The sequence below is a fragment of the Natator depressus genome, chromosome 1 (assembly GCF_965152275.1).
Source record: "Natator depressus isolate rNatDep1 chromosome 1, rNatDep2.hap1, whole genome shotgun sequence".
Lineage (NCBI taxonomy): Eukaryota > Metazoa > Chordata > Testudines > Cheloniidae > Natator > Natator depressus.
Window position 1 is genome coordinate 48,938,577 of NC_134234.1, and position 19,444 is coordinate 48,958,020.

The window sequence follows — 19,444 nt, forward strand, 5'->3', positions numbered from 1 at the left end:
TGCCTTGGTACTGTGGACACACTCCGCCGACTACATGCACTTAGAGCATTTGTGTGGGGACACACACAATCAACTGTATAAAAACGCTTTCTACAAAACCAACTTCTATAAATTTGACCTAATTTCGTAGTGTAGACATACCCTTAGAGAGAAAGAGATTAATGAGTCTGCTCATATGTCTCATATGGCTTTTAGCTCATGCAGTAGAGGCTCATGCATTTAGCTCCAAAGGTCCCAGGTTCGATCCTTCCGCTGATGACCAGGGTCTGTTGGTGTTACACTAGCACAATGGGGTCCTGGTCACTGACCAGGGCTCCTAGGTGCTGCAGTACTACAATTAAATAAGAACAGGGAGCCAATGGCAGCATAGCAGCACGCGAGCCATCCTTGCTGTCAGAGGGAAGAAGGTTCTGGGCAATGGGGTTTCTGCTGGTTTGTAGTAGTCAGGGGCAGAGTTACCCATTTGTTACTCACACACAGATCCCTAATTTATGCTGGGTTTGCTGGCACTGTTCTTTCCAAAAAGCAGCCAGCCTCACTCCAGTTGATGAGATGGGCCGATAGATTTGGGCCCTTTTTAAATCTTTTGAATTTTCAGAGAGCAAACTGGCCCCTGCTGTAGGATTTTTTGGGAGAGAAATGAATCCAGGTTTCTAGCATTTATTTTGGAAAAACTACAGATTATGCCCATTTAATTGACAAGGACAAACAAACATCTCTTAGGCTAGGCCACTACTTTCAAAACAAAAATCCACAAACGTTCTTAAGATACCAAAAAAAGAAACAGTGGATGTTATTTACCTGCAAAGGGGTTCTACAAGGTCCTTGTCGAGAAAGTCATGATCTTTCTTTACAGCTGCAATGTCAATAGGAAACTGGGAATCTGTAAAAAGGAGACGTAGCATTAAACCAACTACATTTTATTCAAATGGAAACAGTTTATTTCAAAGATGCACTGCATGTGTTTTATCAGCAGAAATGGTGTATCACTTATTTAACTTGGCCTTCGTTATTTCCCTGTATAACATCCAGAGCTAGTTTGGTCACTTCACATTATTTTATTTTTTATATTAAAAGGGGAGTTGACGGTCCTGTGAACCAAAGAGAGCAATATGTTTGGCTCTGGCTATAAGAAGATATTAGATGCTTAGAGTTTCTACCTGATCACTATCCCCCAAAAATGAGATCTGAGCATTACCACAACACTTTCATCATCGACATGGGCAGTAGGCCATCCACTTCCATCCTAGCGAGTTAGTGAAATATTTGCTAGACAGACTTTACCATGCAGTAAAAATGGCTTGATTATTTTGTTAGCACACACAATAACAAAGAGTTTAAACAAAGGGTAACTCAAGCAACACGAGAAGTGAGCTGACCATACTAGTCACCTCAAATATTAGTCTGAAATTTAAAAACAAGATGGAAATGCTGGAAACTGAGAATTGTAATGAAAAGTGACTTGGGTGCACACAGATTACTGTGCCTTGCATGGTGACAGGTTTCAGAGTGGCAGCCGTGTTAGTCTGTATTAGCAAAAAGAACGAGGAGTACTTCTGGCACCTTAGAGACTAACAAATTTATTTGAGCATAAGCTTTCATGAGCTAAACCCCACTTCATCGGATACATGCAGTGGAAAATACAGTAGGAAGATATATATACACACACAGAGAACATGAAAAAATGGGTGTTGCCATACACACTATAACGAGAGTGATCAATTAAGGTGAGCTGTTATCAGCAGGAATAAAAAACCATTGCTGGCACATGATGGCATATATCACATTGGTAGATGTGCAGGTGAATGAGTCTCTGATAGTGTGGCTGATGTGATTAGGTCCTATGATGGTGTCCCCTGAATAGATATGTTCATAGGACATAATCACATCAGCCACACTATCAGAGGCTCTTCCACCTGCACATCTATCACATCTAGATGCCATCATGTGCCAACAATGCCCCTCTGCCATGTACATTGGCCAAACTGGACAGTCTCTACGTAAAAGAATAAATGGACACAAATCAGACATCAAGAATTATAACATTCAAAAACCAGTTGGGGAACACTTCAATCTCCCTGGTCACGCGATTACAGACCTAAAAGTCGCAATATTACAAGAAAAAAACTTCAGAAACAGACTCCAACGAGAGACTGCTGAATTGGAATTAATTTGCAAACTGGATACTGTTAAATTAGGCTTGAATAAAGGCTGGGAGTGGATGTGTCATTACACAAAGTAAAACTATTTCCCCATGTTTAATTTCCCCCCCTACAGTTCCTCACACATTCTTGTCAACTGCTGGAAATGGCCCACCTTGATTATCACGACAAAAGGTTGGGTTTTTTTTGATTATCACTACAAAAGGTATTTTTTCCTCTCCAGCTGGTAACAGCTCACCTTACGTGATCACTCTCGTTACAGGGTATATGGTAACACCCACTGTTTCATGTTCTCTGTGTATATAAAATCCCCCTACTGTATTTTCCACTGCATGCATCTGATGAAGTGAGCTGTAGCTCATGAAAGCTTATGCTCAAATAAATTTGTTCGTCTCTAAGGTGCCACAAGTACTCCTTTTCTTTTTGTATATTTTGTGTTTTCTTTTCCATAACAATTATTTTTCTTTCTTGGATTTCTGAGTGTCCCATCTCCCATCAGTGTGTTAAAAGAACTGAGCTCTGAATCTTCAGCCTCCTTGTCTCTCCTTTCCTCCCTTGTTCCTCCCAATTCACTCATTATGATAAGTCTAACTAGAAGTTATGTCTAAATTTAGGCTGTGATCCGCAAGCAGCTCTGTGCACGTGAAGGGATTTGTCTGAGCAGAGTAATTTGCAGAAGCAGGACATTGGATACATTATTGCGAATGCCAAGCATTTAACATCATGAGTCGGGCCCCCAAAATCATCAGCTGGTCTTAAAAATTAATCAGTGTTCTTTTTATTTACATCCTGGTTTTTGAACTTTGGGGCTCATTCAGGCCACATTTTCAAGCTTTTCTCTGCAAACATGAGGGCTAGAAACGTACTTTTAAAAAAAATGAAAGCTGAGATTTTCACATATTCACATGACTCCAGGAGCTGGCACTCTAAGAAAAAACATGAAATATTGCGAGATTCAGGATAAAAATCAAAACAGTTGGCAACACTGTAGACTGTAAACATTTTAGACCAGGTCTGTGTCTGCTGAGATGCCCAATACACTTTAGAAGTAATAGAAATAATAACAACGTACCCTCATAGAGCTGAGCATATTGTGGAAATCCAGCAGCTCGTAACCAGTCACACGCTTCTTTTGCTTCGATTTCTGAAGAGTAAGAGAAAGGAGAATAGGTTCATCCTAGATCCACACTGTGCTGTTTTGCATCAGGAGTTATTTTAATTACAAGGAAGAAACAAGAGGATTCAATGTTCCTTTTGAGTGCCTATAACACTTTTAAATTTAACTGTTATTAAATTTAACTGTTATTATTATGTGGCATCAAACAAACAGATGTCTACGAAACATACCCACAACACTTTGGAGATTTCAAGCACAATGGGCCAAATCATCACCCTTAGATCAATACTAGAGACGACTGTCTCCACCCAGAGGGCTGATAAGCCAGCTCTGTGGCATTGTTTCCAGTTCTCCACTGGGACCCTACAGAGGGCACTTTGCATGCTCAGGGGTTGGGGAGGAGAGATTGGCAAGGCTGGAAGTCGGGCCAGAGGGAACACACAGCATCCCTCCTCTGGCCCCACATACCTTACCAAGGAAAGGAAACGCAGACTCGGGAGTATTTCCTTTTCCATGGAGGTCTCCAGGAGTCCTGAGAGCCACTGCAAGCTCTGGCAGCACAGCTCCAATACAGACATGCTGCCAGGGAGCCACACCAGGGACCAGGGCCCGAGCAGAGGAATAGCGATGGCCTCTTCCTCTTCACAGGGTTGGCCCTCATACCCAGGGGATCATCTGCCAGGTTTGTGGGCAGGTCCTACTCTCTTGTGGGGGGAGGGAGGGGAGAGGAAGCAGAACCCTGCCCACCTGGTCAGACAACATGGGCCCCCTTCCAGAGCGTTTAGTGTGGGAGGGGCTGATCTGTTCTGTATCAGTGCTAAGTAGCAATGAAAAATTAAAGTCTTAATACAAAAATATAGGACCCTCTTTTCAGGCAAAGAACCAATAAAGGCCTGCAACCATACGATGCAAATATTCCCACCAAGCCAGGGGGGACTACCCGTGTGTGGAAATATGTACAGGATAAGGGCCCCAAGGGACAGGCAGGCATATCCAGTGCTTTTGCGAAATCTGGATGCATGTTGGCTCCAGGGAGTAGATTTCTATGCCTGTCGCCATACAACTTGAGAGTGCAAACACCAGGGTTTGGCACATGCAGATTTTGTAGATACAATTTAAGCAGCCATGATAGAAAATCTGGCCCCCACAATGTCTATTAAAGACAGTGGAGGTGGTTGGACTGGAAAAAGAAAAAAAACAAAAACAGACTCTGCTGCTCTTCTGAATGTCCTACCATGAATGCTAAAACCAGGTGTAAATCTGTTTCATACTGAAGTGCATAGTTTCCATCTGCAGACAGTGGGCCAAATTCACCCCTGGTTTAACTCTGGTCAAAGCAATTGAATCTGGCCTACTGAAGCTCATTGAACAGCCTGCTTGGGAAAATGTGTATATTTGAATGTACAGTACAGTATGTGACCCAGACACCCTTTTGCTCCTCTGAATACTGACTCACACCAGTAGTTGTTACAGAAATATCAATTCAGGATAAAAGGCCTGCTTGTTGAAAGCACAAGTTCCCAAATATAATTGGATGGTCAATAACAGATCTGCAATGTACAGGATCATCAGCAGTGCTGCAATCAGTGGTGAGCTGGAGCCGGTTCGCTAGAACCGGTTGTTAAATTTAGAAGCCCTTTTAGAACCGGTTGTTCCACGAGGGACAACTGGTTCTAAAAGGGCTTCTAAATTTAACCAGCCAAAACTGGCGCCTTAGGCGCTGACTCCACCCAAGGGGAAAATTTGGTGGGTGCAGAGCACCCACCAGCAGCTCCCCGCCCCACCCCCAGCCCCAGCTCACCTCGGCTCCGCCTCTGCCTCCTTCCCCTGAACGTGCCGTCCCACTCTGCTTCTCCGCCCCCCCCAGGCTTCCCGCGAACCAGCTGTTCGCGCAGGAAGCTGGGGCAGGCTGAGAAGCAAGCGGCAGCTTCCCGCTCAGGCCCAGGGAGGCGGAGGTGAGCTCGGGCTGGGGGGCGCGAGGAGGACCGCCTGCGCCGCAGCAGGTAACCCGGGGAAGGGGGCACGCAGGGGAACCGCTCCCTGCCCCAGCTCACCTCCGCCACCCTCGGCCTGAGCGGGAAGCCGCGGCCTGCTTCTCAGCCCTCCCCGGCTTCCCGTCAAACAGCTGATTCGCGGGAAGCCCAGGGGGGAGGCGGAGAAGCAGAGCGGGGCGGTGTGTTCAGGGGAGGAGGTGGAGCGGAGGGGAGGTGAGCTGGGGCCAGGCGCGGGGTGGGGAGCTGCCGGTGGGTGCTCTGCACCCACCAAATTTTCCCCGTGGGTGCTCCAGCCCCAGAGCACCCAGGGAGTCGGCACCTAAGACGCCACTTTTGATGTGATCAGTGGGGGAGCGGCCAACCCCCCTGCTCCCCACCTAGCTACGCTCCCCCGCCCCTAGGAGCCAGAGGGACCTGCCGGATGCTTCTTGGGAGCTGCCCCAGGTAAGCACCGCCGGGACTCCCCACCTCACCCCCCGGCAGGTGCCTCTGGCTCTTAGGGGTGGGGTGGGCACCCACTACAGTGGCCCACGAGACTCTCCTGCCCGGTTCTGGGGGCAGTCAGGGGACAGGGGAGGGGGGTGGATGGGGCAGGGGTCCTGGGGGGGCGTCAAGGAACGCGGGGGGGTTGGATGGGGCAGGAGTCAAGGGGGGCAGGGTAGGGCAACGACCCCCTCGTGGGGTGAGGAGGGAACCCGTTGTTAAGATTTTGGCAGCTCATCACTGGCTGCAACTGATTCTCTGCCTGGTCATTTTACTTCATTTGCTTTGACATTAATTCATGTCACAGCCCCCTAGACCCCAAAAGCTTTTGCGAGTACACTGAGTTCATACAACTATTCAAAGAACATAAAACAAGGCTCTTTTTGCTGCACATCTGCATGCTGAAAGTGCACTCTCTCTATTATGTTCCAGTGTGACAGAATATTTTCGTTCAGTATTTGGAAAAAAGACAAGGGCTGTTACTTTCTTGGTCTGTTAAATACAGTTTCATGAAACACAAATTAATTGATCCTCTTGGAAAATATATTTCACAACTCACAACAGCTGCATAGTCAAGTTTCATCTGCACTGGAAGAACAACAAGAAGAAACTGTGTGTAATGGAGAAATCTGCAGCTAGTGTCCCTATGGGCTTCTCAGATTTCAATCTGTTTTTGAGTTTCTACTCCAAGTGTGGCCTGCCAGGAATTTTCTTGTGGCCCAAGTGAAGGTCATGTGGTCTAAAGCAGAGATGGATGAATGTCTGCAAGGTATAACTAATATAGTGAATTTTGCCTTTCTTTCTCTTTGCAAATTGTTTACATGCAGATTGCAATTTTCTTGAATGCATCCATTACCCAGAAAGATTGGCAGAACCATTTCTTAGTCTCTTGCTCCTTGGTGAGCAGCTCGGTGCAAGTATTCAAAATATAGTCTGCGTGGACGATCATCTAGGACACAGTGGGCTGTGAATTTCGATGCAGCACTGAAGAAGGGTTGCATAAACCGCACCACCCCAGGAGCAGCCCTGGGGAGAAACTAGAACTCAGACAGCCTCTGCAATTCCTCCGCTGCTTTTCTCTTGCCTTGGGCAGGGAAGAGGTGATAATTTGGTGGTGGCTGGACCCAGCCCAGCAGCATATTATGACACTGTTCAAACTGGCTCATTTGCACCGGCCAGTGTTGCTGAGGATCCACCATTCCCTGTTCCTCCTAGCCACCCCCATTACCTGCTCCAGGGATATGTAAGCAGGCATGCAGCACCTGCTTACTCCTCTGCAGAGGCCGAGAAGGAGTCCTTATTCCCCTCCCTCCCCCTGGATGAATATGTAGTCCAATATATCATCTAGCCCCTGGTACAGCCCAGTTCCCCCACTGGATTAATATAATGGTTAGAATAAGCTCCCTTGTGAAAATGCTCTGAGACAGCAGATTTAACATTCATTTTCCATGAATATTCTTTAATATTTGCTTAAAACTTGCTAGTTCTGTTAATTTATTGGCTCTAATATTAGTGAAGACTCCTCTGGGAAGGGGCGAGCAGAGAGCTACAATGAATTCCTTAAAAATGTCAATGGAAATTTATAGAAACAATGTTTTGCAGCATTGGCCCAGCTCTATTCCCACATCCAGCCTCTGATCTATTGACTAGCGCAGGTGTGAGACCCAGATTGCAGCAGCTGTGCTATATTCAAAAGGCAGAGAGGATCAAAGCCAGACAGGAAAAAGACAAAGGAACCCTGGGACCTTGCATAGCAGTAAGAATAAATCAGATACCCAACAGAAATTAAAGGCTGGAAATAGGGTGGTGTGTTTCCTTGGAAACAAAGCCAGAAGTTTCCCCGTTTTTGTAATAAAGAGGAATTCTTTCCAGAATGTACATTTCTCTGTAAGAAAAGCTACTTGTAAGAGGCTGGCAGGTGCTATGAGGGAGAGAGAGGGCAATTCTGCTGAGTTATGCGAGGCCAGGGGAGTTTCATTAGCTCGAATGCCCAGTATAAAAGGTTTTGCACACCCCTTGCTTGGAAAGGAAGAACTAAGGCAGGAGGGCTTGCAGGGGACACGCTTAGAAACAGCCAGCCAGCAACGAGGAAGCTTAGGCTATGGTTTACATTTGGTTATTCCCAGATTGAGAATAAAGGGAACTCCAGGAGTTTTGAACGCACGCACATATGTGTGCTGTGATGGGGGGAGGGGAACCCTACTCATTTACTCGACTCTATATTTTGCAGAGAATCCATTAATAACATGCTTTGCAGTTTTCCACACAAGCGTGTCTTTGACCAGGCACTGAGTAAGTGAAATAGTTAATAACAATGCATGATATAATAAATTAGCCACAAACACTGACGAATGTAAATATGTAGCTAACATTATTTTTCAAAAGAACTGAACTTGAAATAATCATGCAAATTGACAGGAAACAAGTTTCGCTAAGTTTGTATGTTGACAGAAAAGGGAATTCTGTCACTAAGTGTTCAGCCCCGGGAATTACACCTGTTCTGTGGAATAACAGAGGAGTTTATCTCCAGCTATGACAGTGAAAGCTTCTTTGTGCTGTCCCACCAGTGTGCCTCTGTTCTGCTCTAGGAGGTCTGACTCTAGGAAGAGAGGATAGATCACTCTTCAGGTCCATCAATCCTAGGCTTCTTTACTGAGTGCCATCAATCAAAAGGGCCACCAAACAGCTATCCGATGGGAACTACTTTTGGTAGTTTGACACTGTAGTATCAACCAGTGCTACAAGGAACAGCTGACATACAGGTGAAAGACTTCTCCTATCACAACCCTCCTAGGCACCAGTCATTACACCTAGGCACCAGTCATTACATTTGAATTTCTCAACCCCCCCAGACTGCTCCTCCTTTGAGTGAAAGGGAACAGGAGAGCTCCCGAATCCCTCTCCTGGAGAACACTACCCTCTCATGAAAAGACAACCCGAATGAATTCATTTTTCTGAGAGGGACTTCTGAAGAGTGCTGCATCATAGATCATTAATATTGCTTACCAAGGTCTCGCTACTTCATTCCCTTCTCTCAACAACATTTCTTATTCACTTTCCTCTTTTCTATCCTCCACCTCTGTCTCTTCCGCTTCTCCACTTTCTCCTCAATTCTGACTACAACTTTTATTTAACCTTACGGTACTCACTGAAGCAACCCACCAAACTGCAATAATGAACAGGAGCAATAACGGGGTACATAATCACCTTGCCTAGTGTGTTATTGATACACTTTTGCTTGTGCTTGATAAAATTTATCCTTCCAGTAGGCTGAATTGATTTTTATTCCTTTGCCATCACCATCACTCATGCTCATTTACTTTCTTAACATTTAAAAAAACAACATACCTTACCCATTATATTTGACCTCGTTTAAATCTAATTTTAATGGATTTAAAGCATGTTATTTAGCAACTTTTAACATTTTAAATCAAGTTTTTAGACAGGAGCCAGTTTTTCCATGAATAACTGTAAGAGAATCCCTTTGGCAGTTACACGCAGGCTTCATGGAAAGAACAGGCCTCCCCTTAACATCCCAAACTTGGAAATAAAGTAGTAAGTTAGTTACAGCGCATAGGTATTTCTGCTTGCTAAGTCTGATGCAATGTCATGCATTCAACACATTTAATTCTTGGTCCTGAGTTCTCATGCCTTTGGCTGAGAAACAACCATGGCACTGCAGAAGCAATTCATTCAATAGCGACACCTCCAGCTTATTCAGGAGTAGCAACTGATATGTTTAAAATGGAGGCCACTCAATTGTCTAAAGCACTCTTCTGAGATGTGGGAGAACCCTACTGAGATCCTGTCTTCTCCTCAATCAGAGAGGGGAAATTGACTAGTCACTGGGCTAACAGTTATAAGGTGGGTGCCCTTCTCGCCCAGATTTTGAATGGCACTTGACCAGGTATGCAGCCTCTGCACTCATATACTTGATTGGGCCTCACACCTGTGTTAGGGAGAGGAGCGCCTATCTTCCCCGGTTTGTGATTCACTCTGGACCTCTGGTGGAAGATAGGTGTCCAGATGCCCAGAGGGAGGTAGCAGAGCTCATGCTCAGCGGCAGAAATTTAGGCGCTGAGAGAACTTTTACCCTGAAAATTTAAGCACCAAGTGAGTTTAGCTGCCTAGAGGGTTCAGTGGGAGTTTTGTGAATCTCAGTGGAGCCAAAACTAGGATTTAGTCACCTAAACACAGATTTAGGCACTTAAGTACATTGTGAATCCAGGCCTCAGTTCCTCACAATCTTTAATGTATTTATTGTCCCAACATGACTGTGAAGTAGTGAAGTATTATTATCCCTATTTTACAGGAGAAATGGGGCACAGAGGGCCAGATTTTCAGTTACTGAGGTACCTAACGATTCACATAGATGCTTAGAGGGATTCTAATAGCATCTAAACAGGTTAGGTACCTATCTCCCATTTAAATCAATTGGGGATGACCACCCAGGCCCCTATGCTCAAAGGTAGTGAGGTGCCTAACTCCAATTTAACTCAAGTGCCATCTGAGCCAAATGACTTGCCCCAGTTCATACAGGATGTCTGTGGCACAACACAGACTTGAACCCAGGTCTCCTAAATGCTGGAATAGCACCCTATCCTCTAGCCCACCCTCCTTCCCATCACATAGGTGTTGATTGTGGAAAAATAAAAAGATCCTCAGGATTCTCTTATAGGAAAGCCCCATACAACTTAATAAAGAATGTTACATTTTCTATGGAATGTTTAAACTATGCTATAGAATTCTATGACAGGGATATACTTCTTTAAATTCTATCTATAAGATTTGTTTAAATGCTACACAAAGGATATCATTCTCTATTAAATTACTTAAGTTTTTACAGTCATTTCCATAGAACCCTAATGGTTTATCCCTATTAAATTCTATTCTATAAGGCTTTTCCATAAGGCTTCCAACAATAATCCAGTGGTAACTGGGTGATGAACCTGTAAAATTACCATTTACAGTACAATTCTAGTACAAATAAAACAAAACATAAGCATAGATTGAAATGTATATGGTTTTACTACACCGTAGTTCCCACTCTTCTTTACATCCAGATAAGAAGGTTTTCAAAGGCAGAATTGTATTCAACTGATTTTATATTGGGGGGAGGGATAGCTCAGTGGTTTGAGCATTGGCCTGCTAAACCCAGGGTTGTGAGTGCAATCCTTGAGGGATCTGGGCAAAAATTGAGGATTGGTCCTGCTTTGAGCAGGGGGTTGGACTAGATGACCTCCTGAGGTTCCTTCCAACCCTGATATTCTATGATTCTGTATTCTGTTGTATAATTACTGTTAGAACCAAGGTTATGCTTTGCAAGTGGGGAACAAATAAAGCTGTCAAAGCATGATTTTAATAGATCATAAATGCTTTCTGCAGAATATTGTGCTGCCAGTAATAGTACAATAAAATAAGGCTTTTTAAATTACTGATGCTGAAAATAATTTAAATGTCACTATAAAAATCCTTTCAAGCTTAAGAACAATGTCAACAATTCTTTGCTTTGTAGGACTTCACATTTGTCAGAAATGCGCAACAAGAATGATTATGGATATGGAAAAACACTTTAATATTATGTGAGACTGAAAAAAATTGAGGCTGTTTACCTTAGAGAAGAGACAAAAAAGAGGACCATGATACAAGTAGGCAAAATAATGAATGATATAGAGAAGTAGAGTGGGAAATTCTATTCACGCTGCCTCATAACACAAGGACAAGGGGCTATTAAGCGAAAGTGAGAAGTGTCAAAGTCAAACTGATAAAAGGAAATACTTTTTCACACAGTGCACAGTTAGCCTGTAGAACTCATTGCCACAGAACAGACATTCATGGATTCCAAGGCCAGAAGGGACCCTTGTGATCATCATTGAGCTGAAGAGCTGAGTGGGGTTTAAAAAAAGAAAAGTTGTATATTACATGGATAAGAAAACTGTCCAGAGTTAATAGGGAATGTAGAAAAAAACATCAAGCATTTTGGAAGGGATATAAACTCATGCTTCAGGGTATAAGACAACCTCTAGTAATTGGAGGGGGGATATGGCGATTTGGGAATCTATACACATTTATTAATTCTGGTTGATCTCGTGAAGTGGGTATTATGAAATGGCTGTGTCATTGAATGCCTATGTAAATGTGGAATCTACCTTTGCTGACTAGACCTGCAGCAAGTACACAGCAAACTGCAGATAATGGGGTGTACTTATCTACGGACTAGTTGTTCACTGTTATGCTCCATGGGTTTGCTCAGCAGGGACAAGGTACTTCTGCCTCTTACTTGAAGACAGGGGTAAGAAGAGAGAGTGGGAAATTATCCAAACACAGAACAAAAAAAACCAGGTGACCACCCACCGGGTTACAGAAGGCACTGAGTAAGTGAAATAGCTAATAACAATGATATAATAAATTAGCCACAAACAGTGATGAATGTAAATATGTAGCTAACATTATGATACCATGTTTTTTAGCACATGAAACAAAATGTGCACTAGAACAGTAGGTACTAACTCCAGCCCAAGGAATGCTCTGAAGTGATGAGGAAACTGAGGCAGGGGAATAGCTGTTATTTTGTATGATATGTACTTCCTTGTGCTTTATCTGTTAAGCATAGAACAATTGTTAAAGCAATTGTGTAAGACTTCTGAGCAAAGTGCCTCTATGTGTTATATGGCTCACAACTGCCACATTCCTCCTGAAAGAGTAAAACTGTAGCCCAGAAGCTTACACCTTTGGTAAAATTCTGGGAGAGGTTGTATTTAAGAAATGCAGGAGTCTGAAGGGCCAACATTAAGCCCAGAGGCTAGGCAGCTGGATAGCAGGTTCCAGCACCCAGGAAGGGGTGTTATATGAAAGGTCTGAACCCCAAGAGTGTTCCTAGAGATACAAAGATTGGGGCAGTGACTGGATTCTGTTCAGGGAGGCTTAAAACATGCAGGGATCCAGAAGATTGGCCTCCCCTCACAGTAATTTGGTGGACAGCCAAGAGCGGGAACTCAGCTAGGAGCTGTAATGGGACTAGGGGGAAATTTTTTCCAGGCAGGTTATCCTATACCAAGCTGTGCAATTAATGGATTTTTCAGATCACTGGCAAGTAAAAAAAAATTGTTTTGGGTCAAACTGAAAACAATTAAAAAAAATATTTTAGCAAATCAAAAAGTAACAAATAAATTTGGTTTTGAACAAAACATTTTGTTTCAACAAAATTGAAATGTTTCATTTTGATTTTGACCATTTAAAATATTTTGATTGTTTTTAAACTAAAATTAAAATGGAAATTTTGAAAGAAAGAGTAGTTTCAAACCAAAAATATCAAAAAGTTTTGATTTTTTCATATTTGTTTTTACCAAAACAATTCGGTGAAATTGACATGAATTTGCTAAATGTTTCAGTGTCAACAAATCTGCATTTTCCTGCAAAAATGTTTCACACAACAAAACTCCCAGCACTAACTATATCTATATCTATGTATACACAGACACACACACACATATATATAGATATAGATAAACACACACACTCAAGCTGATACTTCCCACTACTGGAGACAGGACTGCATGGCCCATTTGTCTGACCCAGTGTGACAATTCCTTTGTTTCCCATAATAGGCCATGCAGAATTTGCTTAAAGGGGACACACTTGTGTCCAGCGTTCGTTTGTTTTTTGTTTTTACCATGCTCTCATCTAGACCTTCTCGGACCTAGATCATGGTTAGATAGTAGTAAAAAATGCCTTTATAGGATCTACCCTAGTGCTGTTACTATTGTTAAAACTGATGGGGCTTCATGAATGAATGGTAATGCAAGAGTGGGAGAATTGCTAACAATCCTGTAGGAAAGGCTTTTGTGCACGTTACTCCACTGCACTCTGAGACTGCTGGCTAAAGACAACTGTTAGAAGAGCAACTGTTAGAAGCAGTATGGGAGTGAGACACAATCAAAGACCTCAACAACACGAAATTACCTGAAGGCCTCCCAACTAAGTGGAAATATCATCCCCATCAAGCATCAGTCATTGTCTTCAAGTATCTTTAGGCCTAAATTGGTTGCCTAGGAGACTTCCTGATTATGCAGATTCCCCAGCTAGATGAAAAATCCCTGTGTTGAGATATATAGTAAATGGATATGGGAGGGGATTTTCAAAGGAATCTAAAGGAAGTAGGCACTTAAATCCCACTGAAATTGAACAGGATTTTGGCAATGAACTCTGCTAGGCGTCTTTGAAAGTCTCAGCCCATAATATGCAATGACAAGAAAAGAGTTTACAAAGCACAGTGATCTCCAAAGTCAGGTCAGATAGCTCTGTTTTATCTAAATTACGTGGTTTAGTTAGAGGTTAGAAACAAGGGGATTCAGATCCACCTTTATACATCCCTCATCTTAGATATATTGGAATTGGAAAAGGTTTAGAAAAGGGCAACAAAAATGATTAGGGGAATGGAACGGCTTCCGTTTGAAGAGAGACTAATAAGGCTGGGACTTTTCTGCTTGGAAAAGAGACGACTAAGGCGGGATATGATAGAGGTCTGTAAAATCATGACTGGTGTGGAGAAAGTAAATAAGGAAGTGTTATTTACTCCTTCTCATAACACAAGAACTAGGGGTCACTAAATGAAATTAAAAGACAGCAGGTTTAAAACAAACAAAAGGAAGTATTTCTTCACGCAACGCACAGTCAATCATGGAACTCTTTGCCAGAGGATGTTGTGAAGGCCAAGACTGTAACAGGATTCAAAAAAGAACTAGATAAGTTCATGGAGGATTAGTCCATCAATGGCTATAAGCCAGGATGGGCAGGGATAGTGTCCCTAGCCTGTTTGCCAGAAGCTGGGAATGGGCAACGGGGAATGGATCACTTGATGATTACCAGTTCTGTTCATTCCCTCTGGGGCACCTGGCATTGGCCACTGTCGGAAGATAGGATACTGGGTAGATGGACCTTTGGTCTGACCCAGTATGGCCATTCTTATGTTCTTAACTTTTGAATTTTACCCAGGGAAGAAGTGTGTAATTTAAATTCTTATCACCATATTAATTACTGCCTGATTATACACATCATTGGTCTGTAGATGTACAAATTACTTGTAGGCAATCAGGTATGTCAGAGAAATGCTTTATCCATATGAGGTGGTCTTCACACTGTGAATTTATATTAAATGTCAAGAACTCAGATACTATTTTAGATTACAGTCTGAGGGATTCATAAACAAAATCAAAAGGAGTACTTGTGGCACCTTAGAGACTAACAAATTTATTTGAGCATAAGCTTTCGTGAGCTACAGCATCCGATGAAGTGAGCTGTAGCTCATGAAAGATTATGCTCAAATAAATTTGTTGGTCTCTAAGGTGCCACAAATACTCCTTTTCTTTTTGTGGATACAGACTAACACAGCTGCTACTCTGAAACATAAACAAAATCAGTTGTTTATCATAAATTAATATTCAATTAATTAATTTTGTCTAGTGTCAAGTAAGATGGAAGGTACTTTACAGTATAAGAAAAAGATACACTAAACAGCACTTAAGGAAGAACTACAATATGTAAGCCAGAGGGACAGATCTTCAGCTGGTGTGAATTTAACATGCGGTGCTGAGTCCTCAGCTGGTGTAATCAGCGTCACCCCATTGAAGTCGATGGAACTATGCCGATTAACACCAGCTGAGTATCTGGCATTGTATATTAGGGTTCAGTATTCCTTTATTAGCCATTATTTTTAAAAAGCCTATCATCAATATGCAATCCAGCCACCTTAGATTCTGAAAGACATCCCTGGTACGAAAGCAGCCACATGATTTCTCTGTGATTCGGACTCACCATACTGTCTACAGGAGCTGTCATTATCACCATTAAATTATATCTACAGTATTAACGTTTCATCATGCCCCAAGACTCTTAGTGGAGAATAATTTATAAAAACCTAAATTAACATAATTAGGGAACATCTACTTAATTTAAATGACTGCCTTTTTCTTAGTTTCTGAGAGGATTAAACATCAAACACACACCAGTGTTTAACAGTTTTGTTTCAGCTGTTATTTACTGTGCTTGTATTACTAATCAGAACTGCCAGAGTATCTTCTCATCAATACATAAAGAAATGAAAAACTAATAACACTAAGATTAAACTTAAATATTAAATGGAAAAAACACCCAATAAAACTATAAGCCTGATCCAACACCCATAGAAGTTATGGGAGTTCTTTTATGAGCATCAGAGCCCATGTTAATGTAATATTAAGGGAGTGGCTCCACTACGGGTGCTGCAGTGTCATAGCTATGGCACTGCGGCTGGGCCACTGTAGTGCCATAGTGTGGACACTTGCTACAGAGACAGAAGGAGTGGTTTCCATTGCTGTAGTAAATCCACCTGTCTGAGAGGTGGTAGCTAGGTCGGTGGAAGTGGTGTCTGCACCGTAGCTCAGTTGGTTTAACTGTATCTCTCAGGGGTGTCAATTTTTCACATCTATGTGCAAAATAGCTAGGTCAAGCTAAGTTTTAGATGTAGACTAGGCCTAAAGCTACACAGGTAAGCCCTACAAAGTCAAGAAATGCCTAAGTTACAACTGAGCACACAACCTTAATTGCCTTGTGTGTATAAGATAAAGAACCATTCTGTTTTTGCCTGGGATTGTATTATTGGAGATATAGTGTGTAGTCATGTAATTAATGGCTGTCGACTAAATTCTGCCCTCTTTTCTGTTTGTGCAACCCCATTCTAGTGAGTGGAGTCACACTACAGTAAGTTTGAGAATAATTTAGTCCACAGACTTTAATTATGTGACCCTATTTCATTACTAATATAATTCCAGGCAAAATCTTAGATTCCTTTCATTTTAATTTGAGGTTAACTATCACTTAGACCAAAAAATTCTCCCTCTTCCACACCAAACAACAAAAAACCCAGCCTTAAGAGTGTGTTGTTCAAGATGTTGGAGAGCTTCGAAAAATCCAAATTGAGGTTGTTTTATTAACCCTTCCAAAATAACACATTAAGTTACCAAAGGAACCTTGACACTGACCTGATACAACTATGCTGTGAACTAGAAACTCAGAGACAACCTTAGCCATCCACCACATCACTTCATCTCAGTATTGACCACAGACCTTACTCTTAATTATGAGTAGATTTTAAAAACTACCTATTAAGATAAAAAAGATGAGCTTTAGGGCCAGATTTTTAAAGTTATTTAGGTGCTTATTTGTGTCTGTATGTGCCTAAATACCATTAAAAATCTGGCCCTTGGACTCTAACATAGGATGACGAAGGGAAGTCAGAGTTGGGTTACAAGATTTGGAGTACTAGATGTATTCTACACTGTTCTGAAACTATATATGTAAATGCTGACCCAACAAGTGAGGACTAAGACTAGGGTACAAAACAGAACATCATCATTAGTCAATTGAAACTCGGGAGCTAGAAGTTTAAATTAGAAGATTTCTAGCATTTGTCTTCACATAAATCGGTGTTGTTTGCTCAGTTGTTTTTGTCATGGAAATTGAAGTTTGATACAACAGCTGCTTACACAGAAATACATATGAACAGTGAATACTCAGACTAATATGATTGCCACACACAGGCTGTGCATAAACTTTCACCCATCCATGCTATTTGCGAATGGGGAACAGACTAGTCGGCTACCATAGTTATAGCTATTATGGTTTTAGCATTTTGGCTAAAGGTTCTAGTCTCCTTTCCATACTCATGTGCAGATACTTTTAAAGGCAACCAGTGCGGGTTATAGGCTCCTATAAAGATGAGAACAGACTCCTAAATCTCTAACTTTTATATAAATTCAGGGTTTCCCGCTTGCACCTTATTTAGATCCATTCATAGCCACTAAAACACCAACAGAGTAACTGTGCCCTGTATGCCTTTGCTAAATTCAGAAAAATTGTGAGTATCTGTTACACTGACACTTCTCATTTCTCAGCCTTGTTACACCAAGGCAACACATAGAATCCAGATTCATAGGAACTCTTTAATTACTTGCCAGTAATCACTGCCAGCAATAAAGCAGAATTAGCAAAGAACTAATTATCTCACCACCCAGGAACAGAACACTTGGTAACTGTTATTTTTTAACTATGAGCAGAAAAGAAATACATTGCTTTTGTGCCAAAATACCATGGACAAGCTCACTTTAAAGTTAGGTGTTGCAATCATCGCTCCATACAGCTGGATCCTCCCTTCAGCAATGTGCATGTATTACCACCGGGGAAGACATCAGGAAGGATGGAGATCTGCCACTGGCTGCCCCCTGAAGGTGCAGTAAACTGATTCTGTGGGCTCAACAGGAGGGGAAGTAGAAATAGGAAGACACAAAGATCCTATTTTCATGCAAGTGTCTCTAGCAGTATAATGTGAGGGGAAGGGATACAGACCCTGGTACTTTTAGTTTGCTTGCTCAAACCCAATATAATCTCACGGCCTGTTAGTGAATGATGGGAAATCAGTTTCATAGTCTCAGTCTTTCTCCCAAAGGATAAATGTCTCAGTCATGGGCAGTGCCAGTACAATGGGCACCTTTGGTGGTAGTCCCAGCAGAGGCTAAGCACTGAATAGACTTTCTCTTGCCTAAAAGTGTTCCCTGCATGTAAAGGTTGAGGTATGTTGGCAGAACAGCCAGCAGAAGCTTGCACTGACACTGCCCTTGCAAGTACTTCTGTTATGTATAATTAGAGCACTTACATTTCCAGGGCTGCCCACATCTTAAACAATCAGATATTCCCCATAAAATATTTTAAAAACAATTAAAAGGCAATGAAAATAAGAGATGAATAGAATTGAAAATACGCCACTCTGGGCAAAGTGTCCCTATCGAAGCTTACGGATTGCACCATCAGGAAAAGAGATGGATGGTCCATTGATCAGGGTGCTAGCATGAGACTGAGGAGATCAAGAGTCAATTCCCTGCTCCACCACAGGCTTGCTGTGGGAACCTGGGCAACTCACTTATTCTCTCTATGCCTTAGCTCCCCATAGGTAATGGCGGTGGAGGAAGGGGAGTAACAGTCCTTCCCTACCTCACAGGGAAGGGGATAAATGCATTAAAGATTGGAAGATGCTCAGCTACTACAGTGACAGGGGGCCATACCGCTACCTAAGATGGATAGACAGAGAAGTTGGCATGGTCACTTAATACCTTTCTGGTCACCACAGAGGCAGTTCCTCTGCATTTGTCTTCCATGGCTGTAGTCACAGTGTGCTGCAGACCTCTTGAGGGCTCCATGCCACTGAGGCATTTGGTCCATAGTTAAACTAGTGCTGCAGTACTTTAAAAAAAAAAAAAACACACGCCAAAAAAAAACAACCCTTAAAGTTTACTTCCCGTGACAGATGTTTTGTACATGGAACTATTTAACCTATTCTATTGGTACAAGTTTAATGACTCATTCTGAACTACGTTCTGCTTTCTGATAATTTAGTAATTAGTCACTAACGGATTTTTTAAAAAGTCACTACATGTTCAAGAGTTTTAGCTTTGGTTAGTTTAATCCAAGATAAAGGCTAGTTGAGTAAAAAAATAAATAAAGATCATGAGCTTTTATAAATATTGACACGAGTGCCCAAGGGCATGCTTGAAATATTTCCTCCAGACTTTACAGCGTTTTTGGAACGCAGACATTTTAACACTTGTTGCTTGTTCAACGTGTGCTACGTGGTTACACAGAGATCAGCATCAATATTT

General features: G+C 42.2%; 1 protein-coding gene across 1 annotated transcript in view; it reads right to left on the reverse strand.

Moving 5' to 3' along the window:
* STARD13 (StAR related lipid transfer domain containing 13) overlaps positions 1–19,444 on the reverse strand; it is a 493,232-nt gene that overhangs the window by 50,768 nt on the left and 423,020 nt on the right. The window contains exons 7-8 of the mRNA XM_074959491.1: positions 3,235–3,306; positions 802–883 (exon numbers count right to left, since the gene is read on the reverse strand). Of these exons, the coding sequence (XP_074815592.1) occupies positions 802–883; positions 3,235–3,306 (154 nt within the window). The remainder of the gene's footprint in view (positions 1–801; positions 884–3,234; positions 3,307–19,444) is intronic.